Genomic DNA, 25,221 nt, shown 5'->3' with positions numbered 1-25,221 from the left:
AAAACCTCACCCTTCCAGATAAGAAGGAACAAGGGCAGTTTCCAAAGCGAATGACTGGTCTAGGTGTTGTCCGCCGCACCCGTGTGGGCGCGGAAGGCGGGGGGTGAGGTCTGACAAGGGGGCAGCGGGCGGGCCGTGTCCACAAAGACCGCATGCACTTTCTCCTTCATCCTGAAGGCCTGCCCCCTGCCCCTGAGCCCCACAGCCCCGGGAACTGGAAACCTGTTCTCTGGAAACCAACAACACAGCCCTTGTTTCCTCCCCGTACAAGGGAGCACGTTCCCCATGAACACGCTCTCCATTCACGGCTCTCAAAAGAACATGCCCCCTCAAGGAATTTATAATGCACTTTCCTTGAAGGTCAGCTCCCTGGCCGCAGGAGGGTGGGCGTGGGCCGTGCATTCCCAGGATGGGGGGAGGGGGGCCGCGGAGGGGCCCGGGGACCAACAGCCCCCTTCCCAGGGGCCCAGCCTTCAGCCTTGCAAGATTCCACCAGGAAAAACCCACCGCAGACGGACAAGCAAAATAATTGCTCCCCCCCGCCCCCCCTGCCTACTTTACACCCCAGGTGGGGTGGCTGATGCTCAGGCCTGCGGGGGGCCCTTTCGGGTCTTGTGTACCTGAGACAACCGTCTAGGAATGACAAATGTGGAAACATGAAATGGGCTTTTAGGGACGATAATCAGGCCCTTTGCTTCTCTTCTTTTCTCAAGCTTCGATCCAAAGATCTTTCTATGCACGCAGAGCAAAGCAGGAAGAGAAACAAACCCACGAAATCACCCGCAGCCACCAGGAAAGACCCCAGAATCCTAGGGCCCCCGTGGGCGTGTGCCTGGGCAGAGAGGGCTTGAAGTTCACATGTCCAGTGTCTCAGAGCAAACAGAGTCCACAGCAGAATAAAGGCTCTGAACCGAAACCAGTTTCCAGTTCTCCACACGGGAAGGCATCGCGGGCCTGTGTTTCCAGGAAGCCGCCATGTGACGATGCGTGCAAACCTAACGGGTTTCTCTGGCATCAAAAGGCAAGGCTGTTCATTTTCAAATCTGCTTTATTCAACATTCAGTACTGAACAGAATTGATACTTCAGAAATCCTAAAACAATTGTTTAAACATGGTTTTTATTTTTTAAAAATCCTAGGAAAATATTCTGATTCCTCTGGCTCCCTGATCATCGGACAATGCTATTTTGCAAAGTTGATGCCTACTTCTGAGATGAATCTTTTCTCTGAAAGTATGAGAGGGGATAAGAGCCTTAAAGCAATGGCCGCTGTAACTCTACATAAAGGAGGAAAAACACGTACCCACGTTCACACAGGTGTATGTGTCCATTCTGAAGTCACGTCACAATGACTGATACCAGTGCATTCACAATTTTAATTTAGACCATAAGCACCGAAACAAAGCTTGTTTTATAATATGCGCTACACAGCGGTTTAATCTTTTCTGCACAGTGTAAATGTTTTCCTGTTCCTTGAGTGAAGCAGGAGAGCTTAAACTTCCCAAACCGGCAAAGCCACATGCACAGGCGGGCTTGGAGGGACGCCCGGCAGCCAGAGTTGGGTGCGGTTTGACAGCAGCGCGCGACAGCAGCATCAGAAACAGGTCAGGTGACCGCCCCGTCGGGGTGAGGACAGACCCAAAGTCCAAGCAACTGTCTACAAACACAGACCCCGAGAGAACCAAGCAGAAGGCCGACTGAAGACACAGCAACTGTTAGTGGCCCGAAGTCACGCAAGTGTCCCGTGAGAGATGATGGCACCTGGAGGCAGATGCCAGGGACCCACGAGCCACACCTGAGCCTCCAGGAGCCCTAATTCCGCCAAACCGCCTTCCCGTTTGTGTTCAACAATTTCACCATCATCAGTGATTTTAAAAAACTGTGGTCAGAGGCTAAAGCAGATTTTAGAAACGCCTTTAAAATTGCAAGTCAGGCCCCTGCTCCCTACTTCACCCAGAAGAATCTTTACGTTCCCAAGACTTTCAGGGCCAGCGCGTACGCGGCCAGCGGGAAAGCCGCATTGTCTGTGTTTTGCGAGCACAGCCAATGAGCCCGGCTGTTTTGAAAAAACCCTCTCTTTCCCGAAGGACCAGCTAAGACAAGATCCGAAAAAGGCGCAGGACACGCTATGCGTTTGCGGCACCAAAGCCGCCTGGGGCAGCCCTCCGACGGACCGTCGCCGCGGGTGCCCCATGCGCCACCCCCTCCAGGGGCCGCGGCTGGGAACTGGGCTGCGATGGGAGCTTTTTCCCTCCTGATACGGTTTGTATCTACAGAACATTTACATAGTGAAACTTCACAGGCTCTCTCTTCAAATCAATGCAGTAACAAAATAATACGGTTTTGATTCATAAGCACACGCAAGGATCCCTCCAGCCCTTTCCCCTAAATAACTCAGATAAAAGACAAAATTTGCTCAAGGCGAATTTAAATTTCGAGTTTGTTCAGAAGTCCTCAATCGTACGATTGTTGCAAGACAACGCGAAGCTGCAGCGCGGACTCTGAGGAAAATGAGCACAACCCCATGTCGACCCCAAAAGCGTGGGCACAGAAGCAGAATCAGCCACAGAGCCCCCGAGTGCGAGACACCGGAGGACGGAGAATGTCCGCGATATGCACAGCACACCCCCCTCGAGATGCAGAATTCAGAATGTCCTCGCCCTCCCGGGCCACATCCTGAAAGCGTCCCCCACGGGGAGGGGACAGAGGCTGAGCTGTGCGGGAATGCAGCGAAAGCAGCGACGCAGCCCCCCTCCCACCCCTGCCCGCGGCCGCGAGCACGGCCAGCACGGCCAGCAGCCGGGTGGCCGAGGGGCTCCGCCAGCGTCTCCGCCGCAGCTCGGCTCACCTGCTGACTTTCCTTCCTCTCCTTGTCAACTAACGTGGACACGCGTCCCGTGCGCCCCCGTTACGCCTCAGAGCTCACCTTGCCCGAGCCCCGCTTGGGCACACCCCTGTCACCGCCAAAGAAGCGCCCGAGGGAGTCGAGGATGCCCGTGTCCCTGTGCCTTGGGAGGAAGGCGTGCCTGGCGTGGTCCATGGCGCTCGCTGACGCCAGGTACTTGGATCCGTGCCTCTGGGAGGGTCTTTTCTGTGACGCCATCACATCCAGGCCCTCGGGAGTGGCTGCACTGTCCTCTTGGATGGTCTGGAGCTCGTCTGACTCTGAGGGCCTGTCTTTGAAGGTGTTGTCCTCTCTGCCCGGAGCATCTCGGGAAAAGAGGCGGATCAAGTGGGGGCGGCCCCCGGGGTCAGCTGGGTTGGCGTCCCGCCAGGCATTCTTTGGGTCCGCTGTGCGCTTGGAGTCTGTCACCGCTGTGTCCTGAGAGGGGGTCCCATTGTTCTGCTCCACATCTGCCTCCCCTGCAAACAACAGTGAGACATGAACACGGGCCGTGCAAAGCAGAGCAAGGGACAAAGCCGCTTTCTTCCAGGGCGAGGGACCTGCCTGTCTCCTACCCAAGCCACAGAGCGTGAGCGGGGCCGGCAGGCAGGCGGCAGCCCCGACGGCTTCTGGCAGGGCCTGACCTGCCCCCAGCCTCCTACCTGTGGGTCTCGTCTCAGGGTCCCTTACTCAACATCTGGCACTCCAGGCCAAGCGCACCCTGCTTCCCACGGAAACGGCTGGCGCGGACACGGCCGTCAGCCCTGGGTTCTCCCATGGCCGCACGGGGACGGGCCAGGACCGTGGGACGCTCCACCAGCGCCCAGGCCAAACGCGCGGGGAGCACGAGGTATTTTTAGCGTGCTTGATGAAAATGGAACTTCCCACGTCTTTCTGCAATGCATGCCCTGAAGAAACAGGCATTTAGAATCCGTTAGTTTCCAGATTCCGCAGGAGGCCTCTTGCTCCAGAGAACTGCTTATTCAGGACATTTCCATGTGGCTTTTCTGTGAGCAGCCCCAGTGGTAAAGTCTGAAGTGGGAACGGCCCGTTCCATGGGCTTCACCGTCCCTCAGCTCTTACACAGACACAGATAGAGCCTTTCCTTCCAGAACGGCCGTACCCCCATTCTGCCCTCAAGGTGTGAGTCAAGTGCAAGGGCACGTCCTCTCCAGACCACCTCTAGTTACTTACCTAGAGAAAATGCGGGTTTACTCACACGTTCCTATAATAGCATCCATCCATCCACCCAAATACCCACCAGTCTGCTCACTGACACTGACCCAACAGCAGCGCGCACTTAACCATGTATCTGCTCAGCCGCCTGCTGGTCACCTGCCTCCCAGCTACAGATCGTCCACCAGCTACCACCCCACCCAGACACTCACCATCCTTCCACCCACCCAGACACCCAACAACCACCCACCGTCCCACCCAGCCGCGCCACCACCCACCCACCCACCTGGCCACCCAACCGTTAGGAAGTGTAATGTACTGAGCTAGATGTTTGGGCTTCGGTAATGAACAAGATGTGGTCCTTGTCTCAGGAACGCTGATGGAAATGAGTGTTATGAAATGACGTGTCCCCAAAATGGCAGGTCCCCATCCTGAACCCTGCCCCTGTGAATGTGAACGTGTTTGGAAATAGGGTTTTTGGTAAATATAAGCATGGTAAGATGCGGTTGTGCCGGAGGACGGTGGGCCGAACCGCGTGGCTGGCGTCCGTATGAAAAGAGGGGCTTTGGAAAGAGACAAACGCACGGGGCAGAGGCCGTGTGATGGTGGCGGGGGCAGAGGGATGCGGGGACGCCAGAAGGTAAGAGGCAGGGGTCCTCCCGGACGGCCGGCAGCGGGGGCACAGCCTTGCGCATACCGGGTCCCAGACTCCCAGCCTCCAGAGGGTGAGAGAGGAAATGCCTGTTGTTATAAATCACCTAGTTTGTGCTCATTTGTCGCTGTGGCCAAAGGACACAAACACAGTGTGTACCTTCACAACCAACCTGTGATAGCTAAGACAACAGAGCAGGGCAAGGGGCTTCAGGGAGGCCCCGTGAGGGACGGAATGAGCGGGCCGAGGGCTCACGGGGGTGGAGTGCGGGTGCCTCTCGGGGGTGGACGCCAGCAGAAGGACCTGGAGCCAGAGGGCCTGGTGAGAGGAGCAGGCGAGTGGGAGGCCCAGGCGCCTGGTCAAGACACACAGGCCTCAGGGGCCAGAAAGGCTCCAAGAGGGACCAGAGACCCCTGTGGGAGGTGGGCGGGACCAGACTTCCGGGTAGAAGGTGGTGGGCACAGGCGGGAGGGACCGATGGCCACGGGAGAGACAAGGGTGAGGCCACGGAGGTCCCCTTGCGGGCCAGGAGAAGCCCAGCAGAGGCAGCGGCCTCTTCCTTGCGTCACACACATTCTCGGAAGCGCGTGCGCCGACAACACGCACTTTCACTAACACATCAGTCACAGAAGGCAGATGGTTCCACGCTCTTTCACCAAAATCACACTGGTCAGGAGACGGTCCCATGGATGACACCCGTCAGGCAGGCGCGATCATCACCCGTGTCTCCAAGGATGAGGGTGTCACCCCCAACGTATGTCCTCACTGTTTGCCGGGGACAGAGTTCAAGGCGGACACCCGGCACTGGGACCACCGTGACCTCACTCAGGCCCCTGTGGGACAGCACGCGGCTGGGAGGTGCGCCCAGGCCTTGGGACACGTCACTTAGAGCACGGCCCGTCGTCTCCGACCACTGATGAACTTGAACCCCGTAAGAGCACGATTATTTCTAATGTGTCTACTAAATGCCTCCCTGCCTCGTAGCCACAGGCCAAGACCACGGCCGGGGTCAAGCTCTAGGTTTTTGCAGGGACGCGTGGCTCATCTATACGTTGCCCCAGAAATAGGGTCTGGACCTCTAGCTCTGCTTTATACTCTGTGGCTAATATGAATTAATGCAAATGCGCTAGAGAAACAGAAGCTGCATTGTACATAATTAAACGCATTAACAAAACACAAGCGCATCTGAATACTAATACTTGTACAACAGTTGGGCTTTGTGTCCCTGAATAGGGCTGTTTGTGAGGCGCAGAGAAGGGCGTTCCTGTCCTAAAAGGAGCTTCTCTGAGCACAGGGGCGCGGGGAGCGGTCGAAATCTGTGGATGCGCAGCATTTCTGGTTGGGATGAGAGCAGTTTTAATTTGTCAATTAATATCAGCTTTCATCGAGTTAAAGCCCGATGCTGAGTTTTTATTTCGACTCTAACTATGGAGCGAAGCTCTTAGTGCACGGTTAGGGAAGCATGGGCTGGAGTCTGCCAGGACACGTGGTTAGAATGCTCTAGCATTGTTCAAATTCTACAGGAACTTGCAATAAAACTTCTTTACCGAAAAAAAAAAAAAAAAAAGCCCACCTCAATCCAATTGCTAGAATGACCTCCAGAAAACTTTGGTGGGAAATGTCCGGGACTTCCAAAAGCAAGGCTGTTAAAATCCCAGAATGGCTTCCCGGGGCATTTCTGAGGAACAGAGACGTCACTCACGCCAGAGTGGCTTCTGGAACAGAGACGCCCACCAAGCAGGATGAGGATACTGGGGCCGCGGCGTGTGCGGTTAGTAAAGCTCACCCAGGTCAGAACCCAAGCAAGGCTCCCGCCGGAGGTCACGGTGGCCCCATTTCCACCTGCGAGTCCGGCTCTCCTCCGCCCAGGGAGCCGGGCAGGCACGCGTCCTAAACCCTGTGGCTTCTCTCCCTGGATCATATCTTACTTGACTTACTTCTCCCCCTGGATCATATCTTACTTGACTTACAACCACCTTCTTCCCTCCCCGCTCCTTTCTTCTCTTTCTTTCTCTCTCTCTATCGCTCTTGCTTTGCCACTGTTTGTTGGGGTCTTACTCCACCATCACTGCCGGTTCATAGACTCCGGCCTCTCTTGCGGGATCCCCTTTTCCCACAGCTGCTGGAAGCCCCTGCACGAGGCCTCCCGGTCCACGCCCCTCGTGCCGGCCCCAAGTGGCTCCCCACTGCCACGTGCACCTGGCAGAGGCTCGGCTGCCTGTTCTTCCGTTCGCGCTCCAACAGGTGCCTGAGCGGGGATTTATTTGAGAGAGAGGCCACCCAGAGCCCCGGGAAGGGAGGTCTTTGCCGCCTGGCCCGGGTGTTCCAGATTCAGTATCGACAGCCCTAGAAGCAGGTGGTGTAGGAGCCCCTCGTTCGCAGGAGGAAACAGACGCAGGAGCGCCGCACAGGACTCGGTGGGGGAGCTGGTGTTGGCCGAGGTCTGCGATGGGGACACCGTGGCTCTGGGGGCCTCGCACCCACTCTTCCTGCCCCGACTGGCTTTACCTGCAGTGAGGCGTTTGCCTCTAAGAGTAAGACTGCACTGCGGGTAACTGGCAGCTACACCACGTGTGGGTCACAGCTGGTTCCCAGAGCAGGGCTGCCGGGGGGAGAGACGGCCTTAGCAGAGAGCCACCTGGCCCGAGTGAAGCGCTCAGCCAACACCCCCCTGCCAACGGGAAACCCAGCTGCACCCACCTGTGTACTCTGCAGGTGCAGGACGGGGTGTCTCCCTGCATGCGCCCTGCTCAGCCACACCAGCCACTGCCGACTTACAACAGGGATGCGCGTTGGCAGAACACGTTCGGGAGGGTTGAACACCACAACAAGCTGACTTCGGGAATCCTGTATCGCCACTCAGGCCAGACGGGCCACCACTGAGCACACAGGAGCTCGGGGTACATCCTTCTCCGTGCTTGTTTGGAAAACTCGCCCTCTGTAACCAGAGCGGGACGCGCACCCAATACCCCTGAGACTGTCTCAAACAATGGGATGACGAAGGGATTATTGTCCTATAGTTAAATACTACGACTTTTTATTTTTGTTTACTTACTTTCTTAAAGATTTTATTTATTTATTTGAGAGAGAGAGAGAGCGCGCGCGCGAGAGAGCAGGGAGTGGGGGAGGCGGAGGGCCCAGGAAGAGGCAGAAGCAGACGCCCTGCTGACCAGGGAGCCCAATGTTGGGATCACATCCCAGGGGATCCCCTGCTGGGATCGTGACCCGAGCCGAAGGCAGGTGGTTAACCGACTGCTCCGCCCAGGGGCCCAATATTCCTACTTTGTAAAGCAGAGTATGTATCTCACGCTCTCCCCCAATGCACCCATGGAAATCAAATTTCATGAATAACTTCCATCAAAACCGTGCATGTGTATGCGTGTGTGTGTGCACATGTGTGCACACGTGCACGTGTGTGTACACGTGTGCGTGCATACGTGTGTGTGCATACATGTGTGCACATGTGCACACGAGCCTGTGTGTGTGCGTGTGTGTGCACGTGTGCACGGGAGAAAAAGTACAGATGTCAAGCCACAGCCCTGACCGGAGAAATCAGAAAGCAGAGGATGGCTGCCGATTCTGCTTTTCTTACCAAGTTGGTGGAGTGGCGAGTTAGTCACTGTCCAGATACCCAGGTTTGCATCTTAATGACAGCACAGAGTGCACTGGGGGACCCTGCCCCCTCACCTCCCCTGCTGGGTGCAGTCACTGGGGAGGAGAGCTTAACCTCAGACCTGCCGAGCATCACGGACCCGCTACATTGGTAAGGGCTGCCTTCCTGCCCTCGGAGATGCTGTCGCTGGGTGGGGACCCAGCACTTTTCGTCCCTTTGCATGGACTTGGGGAGCCGCACCCATGCTGGGCTGAGCCTGTGGGGTGCGGCCGCTGTGGGCATGACCCCGGCTGACCTCCTGGGTCTGCGCCTCTCTGTAAATGCCAGGTCAACGCCAATAACGGCATTTATCCAGTTACTGGGAGCATGACTCGAATGCTCACAGAACCAGAATAAACACCCCAGGAATCATCTCTGTGAGCGCAAGTCCCTCTGTTAAATTGAACTCAAATGAGAAACTTCTACTCTGAAGATGTGACCATGCCGACTCTCACATTCTCTCCTCTGAGCAGAAATCCGGAAATACTACACCAAGGGGTTTGTCCAACAAGGACTTCACTTGGGTTGTTGAATAACGTTTCATCTTCAAGGCTGATCAGGTCTTCAATGAGGCAGAAACAATGAAAAGCCATCATCACGCAGCTGATGAGCGGTTTTGCCAATACGACACTGTAAAGTGTGCAGCAGAGACTCGCCCGCCCAGGCCGTCGCTGTCGGTTTATTTTGCTTCTGTGCACCGTTCCCTCCGGACAGCGGGGCGGACTTCCCGGGCCGGGGACGTGCTGAACCCTCGGGGTGGCAGCCGCCTCCCCATCCCTCTGTCTCGGGACTTGGGCAAGTCGTTACGATGCCTACTAGAGCGTCAAGAGAAAACACGTTAACTGCCACCGCCTCGCTCAGTTTCACTACAGAAAGGAGATCTCGTACTGAAGGACCAGGAAAAGCATGTCTGAATGAAGCTGTAGAATGAATCTGGGTCGCTTCTGGACCCTCCTGCCAAGAGGCTGCTCCGTCTGCCCCCATCTCCCCGGCACTGCCAGTGACCTCCGGCAAGGTCAAGGCTGGGAAAGCACGAGGAAGCCCCGGGTCTCCATGACCCCTGAGACCCAGACCCAATCCCCCTGCAAACGCTCCAAACCCCCAGCAACAGCTGCTTCTACTTCGGACCCACGGCTCTCACTCTGCCACCAACCAGGACATTTCCCCACGGAGCAGCTCTTGTGAGCAGTTCTCATATGTATTTTTTCTACATGACATCCTTCAAATATTTGGACAGAAAATAAAATGTGATTTTCGTTTTGAGGGATCAGACTGGTTTCACCCATCTTTTTATCTTGGCTTCTAAAAGCGTCTCTTCTCAGGGCATATCTAGTTAGGTCCCAACCCAGAGTACAAGTCTAGTTTGTTGGAGTTGCATTAAGATCCCATAAATGGCCCCAAACCCCACAGAGTTCCAACTGAACTGATTTAATGAGTCTGTCCTCCATCACTGGGATTTTTCATCCGAGGAACTAGGACTCTTCCTGGTTCCAAAACACGGGTCCCCAGCCTGCAGTCCAAGCCACCTCCCTGTGGTGGGCCTCATACACTGTGGGCCACCGTCTCTGAGGCCCCAGAGGAGCCCGCCCAGAGTCACTGCTTCCGTATCTTGTTTCGGGCCCATAGGACTGATGACTGCTAAAGGTCAGTGGGACTCCTGACCCTAACCCTTGTACAACAAGCTAGGAACAAGCATTCTTAGACAAGCAGGACAGAAGGCTCCGACCAGCCCACACCACTTTCTTGTCTCCCCTGGATCACGCACCTCGTGCAGCCCTGCTTCCAATACTGTGTGGTACCCATGGAGAAGGGACCCCAAGATTGCAGGGACCCTGCCTGGAGACAGTTCTAAATGGGGCAGCCAGGCCCCTTCCTGGGCCAGAAAGGGCATCCGCACAGTGACGGGGACGCTGGCGCTAGGACACTCGGTGACTTTATCTAAACGCACAATGGCAGAATTCAGACAAGCTGCATGCTGTTTTCCGGCTACACTCAACAGCAGTTTTCTCCTGAGTGATCCACAATCCGCTTTCCTAGCTGCCGGTCCCTTCAGGAAGTACTACCCAAAACTAAGTCCATACGTTGAAATGCGCCCGTGTGTCCTCTTTGTCATAACCGTTCAGATGAATCCTTAGTTTCTAGCTCAAAGTCACAGCGTGACCTAGATTAAAGGGACCATCACTATGGAACGAAGCCACAAAATGGAGGAAATCTTCAGCGATCTCGTCTCCGATTTGTTGTTTTTAAACTCATGCTTTAACTTTTTCCCTCGTATGTTTTCACCTGGTGATATCTTAAGGATCCCCAAGACGGCTGAAGCCATCGTAGAGCCGGGAACACCACAGCTGACCTGAATTCAGGTCCTCTGTGACGGCGGCAAGTTGACAGGCCCAAGTTCACGTCCTTCAGAACGGACGACTGAAGTCACGCGCCATCCCTTACAGTCAAGAAGAGCTTGAGATAACAAGACGGCGGCAAGGAGCTCAAGAGACCTTACCACACCTCAGACCCTCGCAGAAGAGCTCCCACTTCCAAAACAACCGACCGAAGGGGCATCGCCTCCTGCAGCCCAGGGAGAACCATCCAGGAGCCCAGGACTCTAGGTGGAAACAGGACAACACGGACTCCCCTCCAGAAGTCTTTTTAAATCCTGACCGCTGATGTCGGTGGGCAGACTGCGTGGCTCTCCTGGTTCGGGATTCTTATGGAAGGCAGTTTTGCCGACGAGCACATCAGCCTCCGGAGCACGTCTGCCCGCCTTCTGGCGCGTCCAGCCGCGGGAGCCGGTCCTCCTTGAGCCGGCCCGTCGCTCACCGCTCCCAACACCGGCGGCTTCAGCGAGAACCTGCCCCATGTCCCCAGTCAGAGACCGCAGGAGAGCTGGAGAAACGCGACTCGGAGGCTGTGACCCCCGTTTAGAGCTGAGGCTGGGTCAGAGCCCCACCTTCACTGAAGGTATAAAAGGCTTCACTGAAGCCATCAGTTACAGCGGAGCGGAATTTCTAGGCTGCTTTTCCACGAAGGAGGCATTTTCTGTTGCTGTTATTGCCTGTTTTCTAGGGGTTTTGCCTGGACACTCTGGGCCTGGAGGTGCGAGCTCTCCACATTGGGGGAGAGTCCCACCACCAGAGTCGAGGTTACAGACTCTCCTTGGGGTCTTGGTGAGCACTGACTGAGATAAACGCGCTTGGACAGCAGAGAAGCGTGGTTTAGCTCCCTGAACTTGCTATAAGCAAGTGCGAAACTAAACACCAGCCGGCGTGCAGAGGGCGTGCGGTTCTTATCCGTGGGCGTGCTTCACGGCGGACCCTGGGAGCCGCAGCTGCGGGCTCGGCCCGCCCTGCCTCGCCCCGAGCCGCCTCCAAGCAGGACCAGGCAGCCTTCCTGGGACCCTGTCACGGGGGAACCCCTTCTCCCTCCCCTGAGGCCTAAGACCATGAGATGGGGGTGTGGGCGGGGCTTTGGAGGTGGAGGCAAAGACCCCTCCCCCATCTAGGGCCAGAAATACCCCGTTTCTGAGCGAGGTTCTTCACACCGGGCATGCAGGTGTGTTAAGGGATAGAACATTTCGTCCCACTGGTATGACGGGCCCCAGAAGGAGCGTCTTGCCGGGTCTGTTTGTGAACCATCAGCCACTGCCTGCCACGGAGGGGGCCGGAGGTGTCAGGCTAGGCACCAAGTGTGTGGCCCTGCGGGGGGGGGGGGGCTCTGATTAACCCTGAGGCCGGCGCCCCTGGGGGAAAAGCCCGGGGCCCGCAGCAGGAGGCGGCCTGCAGGCTCTGCAGCACGGACCTGGCGACCGCTGCCTCTGCCCGAGCCCCAGCCCCCACCCTGGAGACGGAGGCAGGTGAGGACCCCTTTCCAGCGAGGGGCTGCCTTCCATCGATGGCCACAGGCCCGGCTTGGATGGAGCCCCACTCTAAAAAGACGGTGACATGTGGTGCCTGGGGGGCTCCGTCGGTGAAGCGTCGCCTTTGGCTCAGGTCGTGATGCCAGGATCCTGGGATCAAGCTCCCGAGTCGCCGGGCTCCCTGATGGGCGGGGGACCTGCTTCTCCCTCTGCCTCTCCCCCCTGCTCATGCTGTCTCTCTGGCACACACTGTTTCTTGAATAAATACATAAAATCTAAATAAATAAATAAATAAATATAAAAAAGACGGCGACAAGCATGCTGTCCAGTGGATTAGAGGGTGAGGCGGGCGCCCATGCTAAGTGCACACGACCATGGTGGGGCTGACCGTCGGTTTAAGGAGAAGGGCCACCGGGGGTGCCTGTGTGCCTCTGGCCTGGCCGGGCTGGCCCCTCTCTGCAGAGCAGCTGGCGGGCCGGTGGAGGGGCGCGGGGAGGGGGGGGTTGGGCGGGCGGAGCCGAGGAATTTGTGGCGTAGGCCAGAGCTGAAGAGGACCGTCCTTGTTTGTGGAATACTTCTGTCCCCGGCCCGCTGTGCTCGGGGTCACCAGGGAGGGGACGGAAACAAAGAGGCCCATGGTTGCGGCCTGTGGATTTGCTGTGGCAGAAATTCTGCATCTATGAGAGGCGCGCAGCCGCCCTCCCGCCCTCCCGGCCACGCTGGGATTTCTTGAAAACTTTTCCACAAACGAATCTTATCAACCCACCCATCTCAGCACGAAAGCCTCCTTTGTGTACCCAGAACATATAGTGTTTATTTGCTCTAAATAGCTCTAAATTCCTCCCACAGCAGGAATGGGGTCACGGGAGAGGCAGCCCGGAGGGTCGGGCCGGGCTCCACCATGAGTCCGGGCCTCGCAGGGCCCGAGTTTCTTCGTCTGACAAGGTGGGTGCAAGCGTCCCAAACACAGCTGGCGTCCAGATGTGACCCAGACAACAGCCGGCTCTGCACACCGCTTCTGTGCCACGAGCAGCCTCTGTCGGTCCCCACCGTAGCTCCGCACCTGCCACCAACGGGCCGGAGAGGCTACAAGAGTTCTCCCACGGAAGCAGCATCACAGGAACACCGAGCTGCTTTCCAGGGGGGAGTGCGGCAGCTAAAATGGGAGTATCCCTGCCTCTACGTCTATTCTACCTGGAGGCGGGGCTCAGTAAGCCCCGGGAAAATTAAACTGGGTCTGCACTGCGCGGCCACAGGCTGGCTTACGTCAAATCCAGCTGACTTTGGCTCTTGGTCCCACCACCTACTCTGTGGCCTCAAGCACGTGGGCTCATCCCTTCAAGTCCCGAGGGCCTCCGCTGCAGAGCAGGGCGACTGTTGGCGCTCCCTCACCGCACTGCTCCGACAAGTCCTGGAGATGCCCGTGATAAAGTGTCTTAGCACTGGTGCACGGTGACCGGCCATTAGTCAGGGCTTCTGTTACTGTGGCTGTCACAGTATTTAAAAAAAAAAAACAAAACTCTGGCAATACCTGTGCACAGCAGTAAGAGCCTGTACAGCTTCTACCCGGCCGCCCATCTGCCCCCCACCTACTCGTGCATCCGTCCACCCACCCACCCACCCACTCTCCCATCCATGTATCCACCCACTCATCTACGCTTCCTTCCTTCCACCCACCCACCCATCCATGCATCTACCCACCCAATACACGCTTCATTCCTATGTTAGGCAGAAGTCTAAGAATGGCCCCCAGTGGGGTGCCAGGGTGGCTCCGTGGGTTAAGCCTCTGCCTTCGGCTCAGGTCAAGATCTCAGGGTCCTGGGATCGAGGCCCGCATCGGGCTCTCTGCTCCGTGGGGAGCCTGCTTCCCTTCCTCTCTCTCTCTGCCTGCCTCTCTGCCTACTTGTGATCTCTCTGTCAAATAAATAAAATCTTTAAAAAAAAAAAGAATGGCCCCCAATAATTCTCATAATTACCAAATTCTCTTGGGTAATCCTTGAAAACCTGTAAAAGCGATGAGGTATCCCTTGTGATTATGTTATATCACATTGAAAACAGAAGATTATCTGAGACTGTTTAACCCAACCACAGGAGCCTTTGGGAGGCAGAGAGTTTCTCCGGTGGGCAGCCGACGCGGAGGTTAGAGGGCCTCCCAGGCAAGCCGTAAGAGACGGGCAGCAGCATCTCAGGCTTCAGAGATGGATGGTCTAAGGGCAGAGATGGGGCTCCCGCTGCCGAGGGTGACCCCGAAGACAGCCAGCAAGCAAATGGGGACCTGATCCCAATAACTACATGGGACTGAACTCTGCCAACAACCTTCGTTAGCCAGGAAGTAGATTTGCCCCCGAGCCTCCAGAGAAGCGCCCGACCCGGACGACACCTTGACGCCAAGCCTTTCGTGACACTGAGCAGAGGACACGTGCCAGCCAGCCCGGACTTCTCGCCATGGAGCCAGGAGCCCCAGAAGGATTGTTTTCAGCCACTAAGCGTGTGCTGCCCGGAGACACCACAACAGAGAACGACACGTGGCTACTGTGGGTCGGGGGAGCGGCTGAAGTGAGCAGAAGAGTTCCGACCCCTTGTACAAGCTCTCAGGTTAGGAGATAGGAATTAATCCCACAATCTCATGGACAACCACACCCAGCTTTACAGGAAGGAAGGAGTCTCACCGGGGGAGGGCCTCGGGGCCGGGGGAGGGCTTCGGGGTCAGAGAAGCTTCCCTGTGACGGTGGGCGAGCAAGGGGTCGCTGGACACCAGGGCGCTGGGGCTTCGGCAGAGAAGACAGCGGGCACCAAAGCTGGAGTTGGGAGGGGCCCGGACTGTGGCAGGGACCCCAATGCCATGTGCAGTGGCCAAGGAAGGTGGGAGGAGGTGGCGTCCTACCGGAAGCAGCCTTCGCAGCAAGAGAGCATCTGGGTGCCGCTTCGACTACCTCGCTGTGGGGCTGCGGGAAAGACGGTCACCTGCTGGGAGACCGAGGGCGGGAGGGACATGGGCCTCCTGTGACAACGTGGCATTGTGTGCCGTTTGGTGATAGCGTCACCCTGCTGCTCGTGACTCCTGGACTCCGTCTCGTCCTCCTGTGTGTGTGCGTGCCCGCGTGCGTGTGTGTGCGCATGTGCATGTGCGGGCCCACGGGTGCTGGGGCACGGGGCGGGAGGGGAGGCCGGTGTGCCAGGTCCTGTTTGTGCTTCCACGCTACTACAGGACTTCCGCCCTGTTAGAAAGTTCTGCCGTTACTCGAGCACAGGTTTGTTTCCTTTTATTAGTTTGGGGATGTTGGAGAAAAGACTGAGGCAAACACTAGCTCTACGGGATCGTTTCTGTCTCCCCTGCCCTCCCAGGCCCTCCCAGGCACCCCCCCCCAGCAGCGCTCAGGCCCCCGCGTGTGTGCATTCTTGGATGCCCTCAGGAGCCCCTGGGGGCCCACCTCCAGTCAAAGGTGCCGCCTGCCCAGGGCGACGCCGTCTGTCCTCCAGGCCTCGCTGACCTTGGGCTTGTGTGACCACCTTCCTCCCAGCTCTCTTTCCCTACTTCCAGACTCTTTTCCCTGCGTCCCGTGCCATCCACTTTTGGCCCCCACTAGGCCACCCGCTGATCCCCGTCCTCCACACCACCCGCCCTTGGGCTCTGAGCACCGCATGCTCTCGCTCCTTTGTCCGGAGCAGTAAATAGGGACGTCATGTCTAGGGACGGACTGAAGGCTGAGGGACAGGCAGGGGGGCTCACGCCACAGCAGGCACCCTATTTCCGAGGACTGGCTGATCAAGCACACCGACGTCCTTCTCCAGGGATGCCCTGTATTCAGGAGTGTGTCCAGGGTTTTGAGAGACTGGCCAGTGGCGCAGAGACTGCCGGAGAGCCTGTTTTTATAAAACTCTCCAGCACGGCTCCCAGCGGTCCCGGCAGAAGGTCGACGAGCAGGAAAAGGGAGTGCATTCTGCTGGGCTCTGCAGGAGGGACGCAGAAATGAGTTAAGAATAGACCCTCCAGGAGAGTTCTAATGGCTATGCTGACCGGCTCTGTGACCGCGGTGGGGCATCAAACCTCACCTTTCCCGGCGGAGTGCCGGTACTCTTTAAGGAGGCTGTTCCATACACCTGAGGTGTCTGGGGTCACGCTGATGCCCGACAAGAGTGGGCACATGCCAGGTACTGGTGACGGATGGGACGTGGCCCCACAGGAGGCGTGGGGAGAGCAGGCCACCAAACTGACCTCCTGAGTCAGGGCACGCTAACCAGCTCCACAGAAAGCCACTAGTTCGGATTGAAACACTGTTGCATTGACAGGTTATTTCCAGACAAAGTCAAAGTCATAGCGGCGAGTCATAAGTCACCCATAGTCCCCCCACCAAGACTGCATGCAAATTAAGTGTTCAGACCGTCGTGCAAATGATGCCTGGGTCGGCACCAGGGTCCATAATCGAACCCAGTCACTACTGTTGGAAGACCATTCAGCGCAGCACCCAATAGATCAATGCATCGAAGGGTTCATGGATCTGCATTATTACCTGCACGGAAGTTAAGAGTCTGTGTCAGAATTCTCAGGTTAAAGGACACGGGAACATCAGCTCGGTTTAAAGGAAAGCAGCACGGTGGCAAGTAACAGAGGTGGGCAAACTCCAAAATATCAGCTCAAAAGCACGAGAGAGGCGGCCTCTCCGAGAACTGACGGGACGACGGGTTCTACCACACCCCCTTGTTGCCGTGCCAGGACCACAGGGAGCGCACAGCTCTGTCCCAACCGGCCATGCAGTCGGGCCCAGACAGTCTGACCCCACAGCACGCAGCGAGTGGAGACACCGGCCCAGGTTTCCTGATACCCTATTGTGTACTTTCTCCTACCGCTTCATAACTAGTCCTGGGAATTAGACCAACGGAAGGCCCCAGATCTGTGACTGTCTGTTTCGCTCTGCCTTATATTCCCACCTCCCCAGGGCTTGGAAGGGAGCAGCTGCGATGTATGGGTGCACGCACGTGGGCATTTGTGCTCACGGATGCACGCACGCACACAAGCAAGTGTCCGTGCACTACTCGCTGACCGGAGGAATTATTCACCGGCAAATTCAGATGGTGGGTACTGCTGTTAGCTTCTCATGTAACAGATTTAAGGCACAAGAAGTTTTATGAATGTTTCACAGGCAGAGTTCTTCATTTCTGTTCTATTCTGAGCAGAACTCAACACGGTTTCCCTGAGTTAGCAAGGCAGTCTCATCATCAGTGATGTAGAAGGTGTTGGCAAACTTTGCCCACGACCAGATCTGGCCCATCTCCTGTTTCTGGATAGCCTGCAGGCTAAGAATTTTTTTTTTTAACCTCCTTAAATAGTTTGAGAAGAAAAAAATAGTAGTGCATGACACATGGAAAGGATATAAAATTCAAATTTCGGTGTCCAGAAATAAAGCTTCATAGGAACACAGCCAATGCTCGTTTACTGGTAAAACCATCTGTAGCTGCTTCCAGGCTCCACAGACAGAGCCGAGTAAGCACCAAAGCGACCGTGTGGCCTGCAGAGCCGGAGAGATGGGCTCCTGGCCCCCTTCACAGAGAGTTTGCTGACCTCTGCGATCAGCTGATTTTCAGCTCTAAGAACAGGAGGTATCAGGCAGCGTTCCGAGGATACAGCACCGGGAGCGGAACGTCTCCACCTCTGGAGAAGTCAGTGTGCCGTGAGCCCGGAGCACCAGCGTTTACTTAACTCCTTCTCTGCCCCCAGACACAAGGACGTATGGCTCTACTCGCTCTGCGCTTGAAGCTTTTGTGGCTTGACACATGAGGAAGTTTTAAAAATGTAGTTGTTTTTAATGAATGAAATTAATCACAATTATTTTAAAACAAGATGAATGGGTGTGCTTGCCGAAAGGAAGTCGGCTCTCCGGGATCATCCGTTCTTCATTCATACCCCAGGGCCACTCAGGAACGTCCGCGGGGACGCAGGGACAGAGAGCAATAAGCCAAACTCAGAAGCGGAAGGTACAGGAAGCAGGACCTGATCTGCCCGGCCCGGGGGTCGGACGAAGCTGATTCTTAGACCCACCCGTCACGTAGGAGCCGTGTGCCAGCCACGGGCGGGAGGAAAACGGCGGTGATCGTGTGGCACCCGAGGGCAGAGCAGCAGAGGACAGGCCGGGGGCACGCGCTGGGTCCGAGTCCGTCTGCGGCCACCGAATCCACGTCTCACGTGGGACACATTCGCAAGCAGAACTTCTGGGGTAGGAAGGTGCCCGGGGCCTCCCTACTGGCTCCTGCCCGTCACTGGCCCTGTTCTCAGCACGGCAAACGTCTGGTCACTGAGGAACTTTCTGCACAACATCACGCATAAGCGATACAATTCTAGTGACACGTGAGTCGGCATCTATGCCGTTCACCTCCGTGCTGTTCGTCTTTTAGAGTCGAACGTCAGGGTGATTGGAAGTCACCTCTGACGTGTGATTTCGGCTCAAGTCCTGATCCAGGGTCCTGAGATCCAGCCCCAGCTTGGGCTCTGCGCTCAGTGCGGAGTCTGCTTGTGAGTCTCTCTCTGTCCCTCTGACCCTCCTCCTGCTTATGCTCTCTCTAAATACAGAAAGAAAATCTTTTTTTTTTTTTGAAGAACTTAATGTTATAATTTTCTTATCCTCCTTTTTTCCTCCCCTCTCAATTCTGAAAGTCGTTTGCTAACTATCGGCTGATGGAAGCTGGCGGCTTACTTTGGAAGAGTTACTGGCAGAACGCCAGCAGAAACCCGGAGAGTGAGCAGCGGACCTTACGTTGTCTGAAACCAGTGAAAAGGTGTGAAGTTCCTACTAATCACAGCACTATTAAAAAAATGGTCAAACCTGGAGATACCTGATGTGGAGATGAAGAAACACCCATTCACAATAAAATGGAAATAACTATCACTTTCCATGACCTTTTTGGAACTTTTGCTTGTTAAATGCATAAATATCCAACATTTTACCCACAGCTCTTCCAAATTAAAGGAAGGAGGAAGTAGATGCACAGAACGCAGCCTGCTTTCTCGTCCTTTCAGCCAAAGACACATGTTCCAGAAACCCTGTCTTTGGTCTTCTGAAAAGATCGGACACTCGGCATCGGACCGCCTTGCTGGGGCGTTTGCTGTGGTCCGACGAAGACGGAGCAGAAGTCCAGGATTTAACTGTTTTGACTGGCATCCCTTCTCTCAGCTGAAACACTATTTCCAGTCTGACCACCGGCCCCCAAGAAACAGTCATGCTACTTTGTAACTACTCAGGTTAGAATTCAGATTAATCAGGATGATACTTGTATCTTTCCTTACCTGCTACTGTGTACTCTGTTTTGCAGGACAGGCATAATCCCTGGTTTACGGTGTAACAAATAATTGAATACATTTACAGTTTGGTGAATGAGAGAGTTATTTTTAGGTCTTTTCTTGGGGACAGTTGCAGATCTGTACTGCAGCACTTTCTGTCCCTGGAAGCCAAGGAACAATGGTGTCAAATGTCTGGCGCAGCAGAGACCAGGCTCTTTGCACAATGTCTGCTTTTCACAGCCGGCCATCCGGCACCCAGAGAGTGTCTCCGCCGTGCCAGCCTCGTACCAGCGCGTGACAGCGGCTGCTAGTTTTTAAGGATAAAAATAACTTGAAAACGGTTCAGGTTAAGAAATAGTCAGTGAAACGCTTTAAAACACTCAGGCAATAAAACATGATTATTCAGAGCAAGGAAAGGTGATGTGATGCTAGATAAATGGGGAGAAAAAAGACATTCTAAGAGATTTATGAAAACAGCCTCAGGTGAACTCTCGTCAATTCACCTACTGCTTAAACTATTCTTAGACGTGTGCTGTTTGAGTAAAGTGCATACTAATATACTTCTAGGGGGGTTCATTTTCTTTTTTGGAAATCACGTCAAGACCATTCATCACGATCCTATAGTCAGGTGACCATTTAATTTCATAGGGTATACAACCGAAGAAACCAAAAATATCCCCTATCTACTCATCCAGTCGAAATAGATACTTTTAAAGATTTATTTATGAAACCACAGTGTGTACTTATGATAACCTATTTTATGTTTTATTGCATGAACCTTGAACAAACTGATACTTTTATAAGGGAATTATCATAAGTAGAAAGTCAGCATTTCCACATCATGAAAATAAGCTCATGTCTATATTCGTACGTGGGCTTGCGATACAAAGTTCTCCAACAGAAATCAGTTCCCCTGAATCTAACAGTAACGTTTAAAATCTTCTTCAGAGAGACAATGTGGTGACATTTCCCACCAGTCTTGGGTAATCTCAGAGGTTAACCCGGTTACTGGTCCCTGAGCACCTAAGACACAGTGTGTGATGTGACTCAGAAGGCGGCTGTCACTGCTCGCTCTGATCACCCAAGGCCAGTGTCACTCACAGCAGGGCTGGGGTGGGCTGCCAAGTCCCCTCAGTCTGTGTGTCCACACGAGTCCAAATGCAGCAAACGCACTGTCGTCCTTAGAAAGTCATTTATCGAGACAAAACTTTTCATCTCCCTGAATGCTCTGTGCCTTGTAGCAGACCGAGCAATTCCACGGTGTCGTGACGGGAGCATGTTACTCTCTCTCTGTGCTCCACGTGGGCCCAGTGCCGAGGGAGGATGGAGGTCAAACGTACCGAAGCCGATCTATTCACACCTGCCTCAAACACCGCCTTAACAGATGCCAGCCACACGCCTGAGCGTGTTCACACCACAGTGACCTCAATCCTCCCCAGTCTCTCTGCTTGACTTTTGCTGACCTGCACTCCCTCTAGGGCTCTGCTCCCCCCCCCCCCCCATAGCGCCACAACTGCCCTGGCCTGAGCCGCCGTCTCTGGTCGCACCCTCCCGCCTGTGCAGACCAGCCCCAGCAGGATGTGAATCCCCACTCTGGATGCTGGTGGCCTGGGCTGATGTGCCTGCAACGGCTGGGCTTGGTGCCCACCAAGGTTCTGTGCGCTAGACTTGATCACCTGCTCATGATGCCTCGGGGCAAGAAGCCTGATCTGCGGCAGGACCTGGGGCCGCCCAGACCCACCAGAGTGGCTGGTAACTGCAGCACAGAGGGCAGGGAAGGCCTCCAGGGTGGCCCTGTCTGGCCCGAGGACAACGCAGGGAAATGTCTGGAAAGGCACATTTGCAGAGCTGAGGACCACGCCTGCCATCACAGCTCTCTAGCCTCCCCTCTGCAGGCCTGCCGTCCCCGTTCAGCAGCACCCCTGCAGCTCAGCCTGGTTGTGTCACCACCACACCGGTTCCCCCATGGCCCGATCTCTCAGACCCCGCCATGCTCGGGACCCTCGGCATTTGCCCACCGACAGACCGAGACCGCAGTCCTAGCACCACCCACAAAATCACTTGCTACGGCAAGCGGTTCAGCGACCCTGTCCTGCCCAGCTCTGCCCTCGTCTCCCTGGCCCCGGCCTTGCGGATCCTCTGGCCCTGGGGCTCGAACCGTCCTGGAGAGCGCCTTGCCCTGCCGGTGCCCCCTCTGTGCTCCCCTCCAGGTGGAGGAGCTCCATGCGTACCTCTAAGGCACCTAGACGCTATCTGCTCTGGGAACACACAAAATCGCGTCTGAAATGTTGGAAATCAAATTAACCTCAGCTTGTAATGGAGAGAAAGCATTTGTTAAACAAGAGCCATACACTATTTTTCTGTTCAAATAAATTTACTTCTAGGAAATGGACATGTCTCTCTAAAGACAATTCTTAGGATGGTGGTAGGTTTCTGTATTGTTGTACTGTGTGCACAGGCATGTGTACTGGCGTGTGCATGATGAAGACTGTCCTTTATATGAGATACGTCCACATACATGGAAAAATGGGTGTCTTGGGTCTTCGTATATATCCTGACCGAACTTGTTCCTTTGTGGAGTGAGCTCCAATGCCGGGAGTCAGTCCACATCTTCTTTCCCATCGGGAAAGAACCATTACATCCTGAGAACACTTATGACAAGGGGATCCAAAGAAGTCTCAGAACAGCGAACAGACAAACCACAGCCCAGCCTCTATAATCTCCATGAAAATGCGACAGCCCGCCGGTGAGACCACCAATGGCTGACCTGCTCAGTGCCGGACTCAGCGGGTCGGCGGTGTGCGACGCAGCCACCCGCGGGGACATGTGTGTGACTGACACCCTCACGGGAACACCCACAGCCCCACCAGCCTGGGACACACGTTCTGAAAACCACTTGGATTCACATGGGGGGTCAGGAGGGCCAGGGTCACTAACGTCCGTGAACAAGGACAGACTCCCACAGCGCTCAGGATTTCTGCCTTCTGTAGCCGAGGCATTTTCAGACTTAAAATCACTACCATCAATTTATCTCACTCTTTTTTTCTATTGGAAAAAGTGCCAATGGACAGTGAGATTGCTAACTGGTCAGCGAGCCGGCCGCACACAGACAAAGGAACAGGGAGGAGGCCCCGAGCCCTAACGGGTGAGACGCAGGCTCGTCTCCAGGACACGGTGCTAATGCACATCGGGTTAAAGGGTTGCTTGAAAATTCAGCCTTCGGGGGAAGCACAGCCTGGCGCAAGCCCGAGAGTGGACTTGACGTGCGTGTCATGAAGACATCGGAGGGGAGCGTGCATCAACGCGAACTATCAGCTGCGTGTGCGAGATGCGTAATAACCCACACGTCCACACGGCGGGGCCGAACAGCGAGTCGGCTGCGGAGATCCGCTTCTGCCGCTGTGGAGCTGTTGTGTTTCACTGTGTTCCTAGTGGTGACGTGAAGACCCGCAGCTGCTCTCCGTCCCAGGAGCGTCCCAGACGTCGACCGCTGAGGCTGTCATCTGCTTCTGGGACACCACAGATGTGGGGGCTTACCGCCGTAGGAGCAGAACACCAGTCTCGCTGGAGGCCCGTAGGTGACTGGCTCGCTGCCCCCCGGGGCCGAGCAGCACAGTCACTCGAGGTGAGGGCAAACCGTACCTTGGGGCTCTCCCAACACCAGCCCTCCCCGCCGAGCCGCCCGTCTGGGGTGAGCAGCCCCTCTCAACTTGCCTGGAGGGCACCTGGGGGCATGGGGCAGGTCACGGTTCCCAGAGACTCTGAATGACCATCTTGCTCCTTGAGCGCAGGGAGGCGCGGCTCTGGCAGATGTGGGGGAACGGTTTTCAGTGTTGGAGGCATCGGCTCAGAGAAGCTGAGCTTGAAGGGCGTTGCCCGGTGATGGCCACGGTTCCTGAAGGCGGGAAAAGAAATGTCCGACGCCACCAAATATCCAGGATCCTTCTGTTCCTCGGCTGCCTGCAAGTCGGACATCTTCGGGGACTAAGGAATCGGACACTGAAATGCACGTTTCCCCGGGGTGGTGGAATGGGGTTTGATAAACACCCCCATGCAAACGGCAGAATGAAAATGAGTGTGTACACAGACAGCCCTGCTCTCTGGAGCTCAGCATACAGACAAAATAAAGCCACTGCTCGGAGGCGTCTGCTCGGGAGAACAGGGCACCTGCTCCCGCCGAGACAGCACAGCGGCCGGCAGCAGGGCTCGCGACAGCCGGGCGAGCGAGCAGCCCACACCCCACCAGCCCGTGAGGGGACCCACAAGTCGGGGGCTGTCCGAAAGACGGAGTGGAGCGCGAACACTCGCCCGCACTTGGACAGACCTTAAAAGCACTGTGTTAAGTGAGAGGAGCCAGTGACAAAGGCCACAAGTGTCACGTCAGCAAAGCCGCAGAGAGCGGATTAGTGGTTCCAGGGGCTGGATGCGGGGTGGGGGGCGGGGAGAGCTGCCAATGGCAGACATTTTCTCTGGGGTGACAGCAGTGCTCTCAATTAGAGTGGGCATGGCCAACTCTGTGGACAGACTAATACCATTAATTTGCCTAATTAAAGCAGGTGAACTTTATGGTATATAAATATATCTCCACCACTGTTGAAAACGAAAGCAATTAGGGAAGTCTCCATTTTACTGTGGTGATGCCTCAATGTAACTTTTCAACAAGACGGAAGAGAAATCAGACAATGAAAGGGGTATGCTCAGGTTTTTAAGGCAACTGAAAGAAATTAAAACTTGTTGAGTGTTTAATTCTGAATGCCAGCAAATTAGCTCGTGATTCCGTATCTACCAAATATCTCCGTGTCATGCAATGAAATAATTACCTCTATTACTTGTCAGAAGATGATTCTGAGCAAAAATTATAAACACAGGACTACTGAAAACAACTAAAAAGCTAGAATTCTAATAATTTTCTGAAATGTGACCACCAAACAGCTGGTAAGAAGGACGCTGTCGGTTTGAGATTAAAGACCTGGCTTCTCTGATTTGAACTCCATTGTCTCTATTTGGAAACACACTCCTTCCACCAAAAATCCCCTTGCGGGGCCTCATGCCAGTGAGAAGGGGCTCTCGAGTCTCCCCTGTTCGGGGGTCCTCCACCTGGAAGTGCTGTGTGACCTGCCTCCGGGGTGTCCCGGGGATGACACGGTGGTGGGGGCAAGGCAGGGGCGTATCACAGCGACCGTGTTTAGGACCTTTGGTGAAGGGGGGTGGGGGGGGAACAAACGGGGCCTGATGACTTCAGGAGGTGGGGAGGAGGGAGAAGCCAGTGTCCTCATGACAAGACCACTGTGTCACTGACTTGTCCCCCCCGAGTCACTGTCCCACAGGTACGACAGTCTGCAGATGACAGATGTCCGCAGCGAGGCCCGAGGAGGTCAGAGCGGAAGACACCCATCTACTAAGCCAGACGATCCAAAGCCAGTTGAAAAACGATGTCCAAGAGGCAGGGTGTCCACTGTTTGGTCCACTGCTGTCCCCCTGCACTCCCACGAGATGCAGAATGGAGAACGTCCCAGTCTGGATCCCTGTCACACCCGAAGGAAGAAAACACTGGTCTGTTTTCTGCCTTTGAGGTTCTTGCAAGAGCAGGGTCCGAGTACGGGAAGGAGGCCAGTGTGGCCGGAAGTTATGCCAGATGGTCTGACAGGAGAATTTTGCCCATTCGAGGATGTCGGAGCTCAGATTTGTTCACCTTCAGGAAAGGGTCACTTCTGTTGTCCTACTGGTTCTGCCCCA

The 25,221-nt window shown here is 55.4% G+C and overlaps 1 protein-coding gene across 2 annotated transcripts in view; it reads right to left on the bottom strand.

Annotated features, from left to right (window-relative positions):
• Nucleotides 1-25,221, bottom strand: part of MBP (myelin basic protein) — a 103,609-nt gene that overhangs the window by 29,579 nt on the left and 48,809 nt on the right. For both annotated transcript variants that reach the window (XM_080821993.1, XM_080821992.1), the window contains exon 4: nucleotides 2,925-3,361. In XM_080821993.1, the coding sequence (XP_080678119.1) occupies nucleotides 2,925-3,361 (437 nt within the window). The remainder of the gene's footprint in view (nucleotides 1-2,924; nucleotides 3,362-25,221) is intronic.

This window comes from Martes martes, assembly GCF_963455335.1.
Source record: "Martes martes genome assembly, chromosome: 13".
Taxonomy (NCBI): domain Eukaryota; kingdom Metazoa; phylum Chordata; class Mammalia; order Carnivora; family Mustelidae; genus Martes; species Martes martes.
This window is presented reverse-complemented; position numbering and strand designations above follow the sequence as displayed.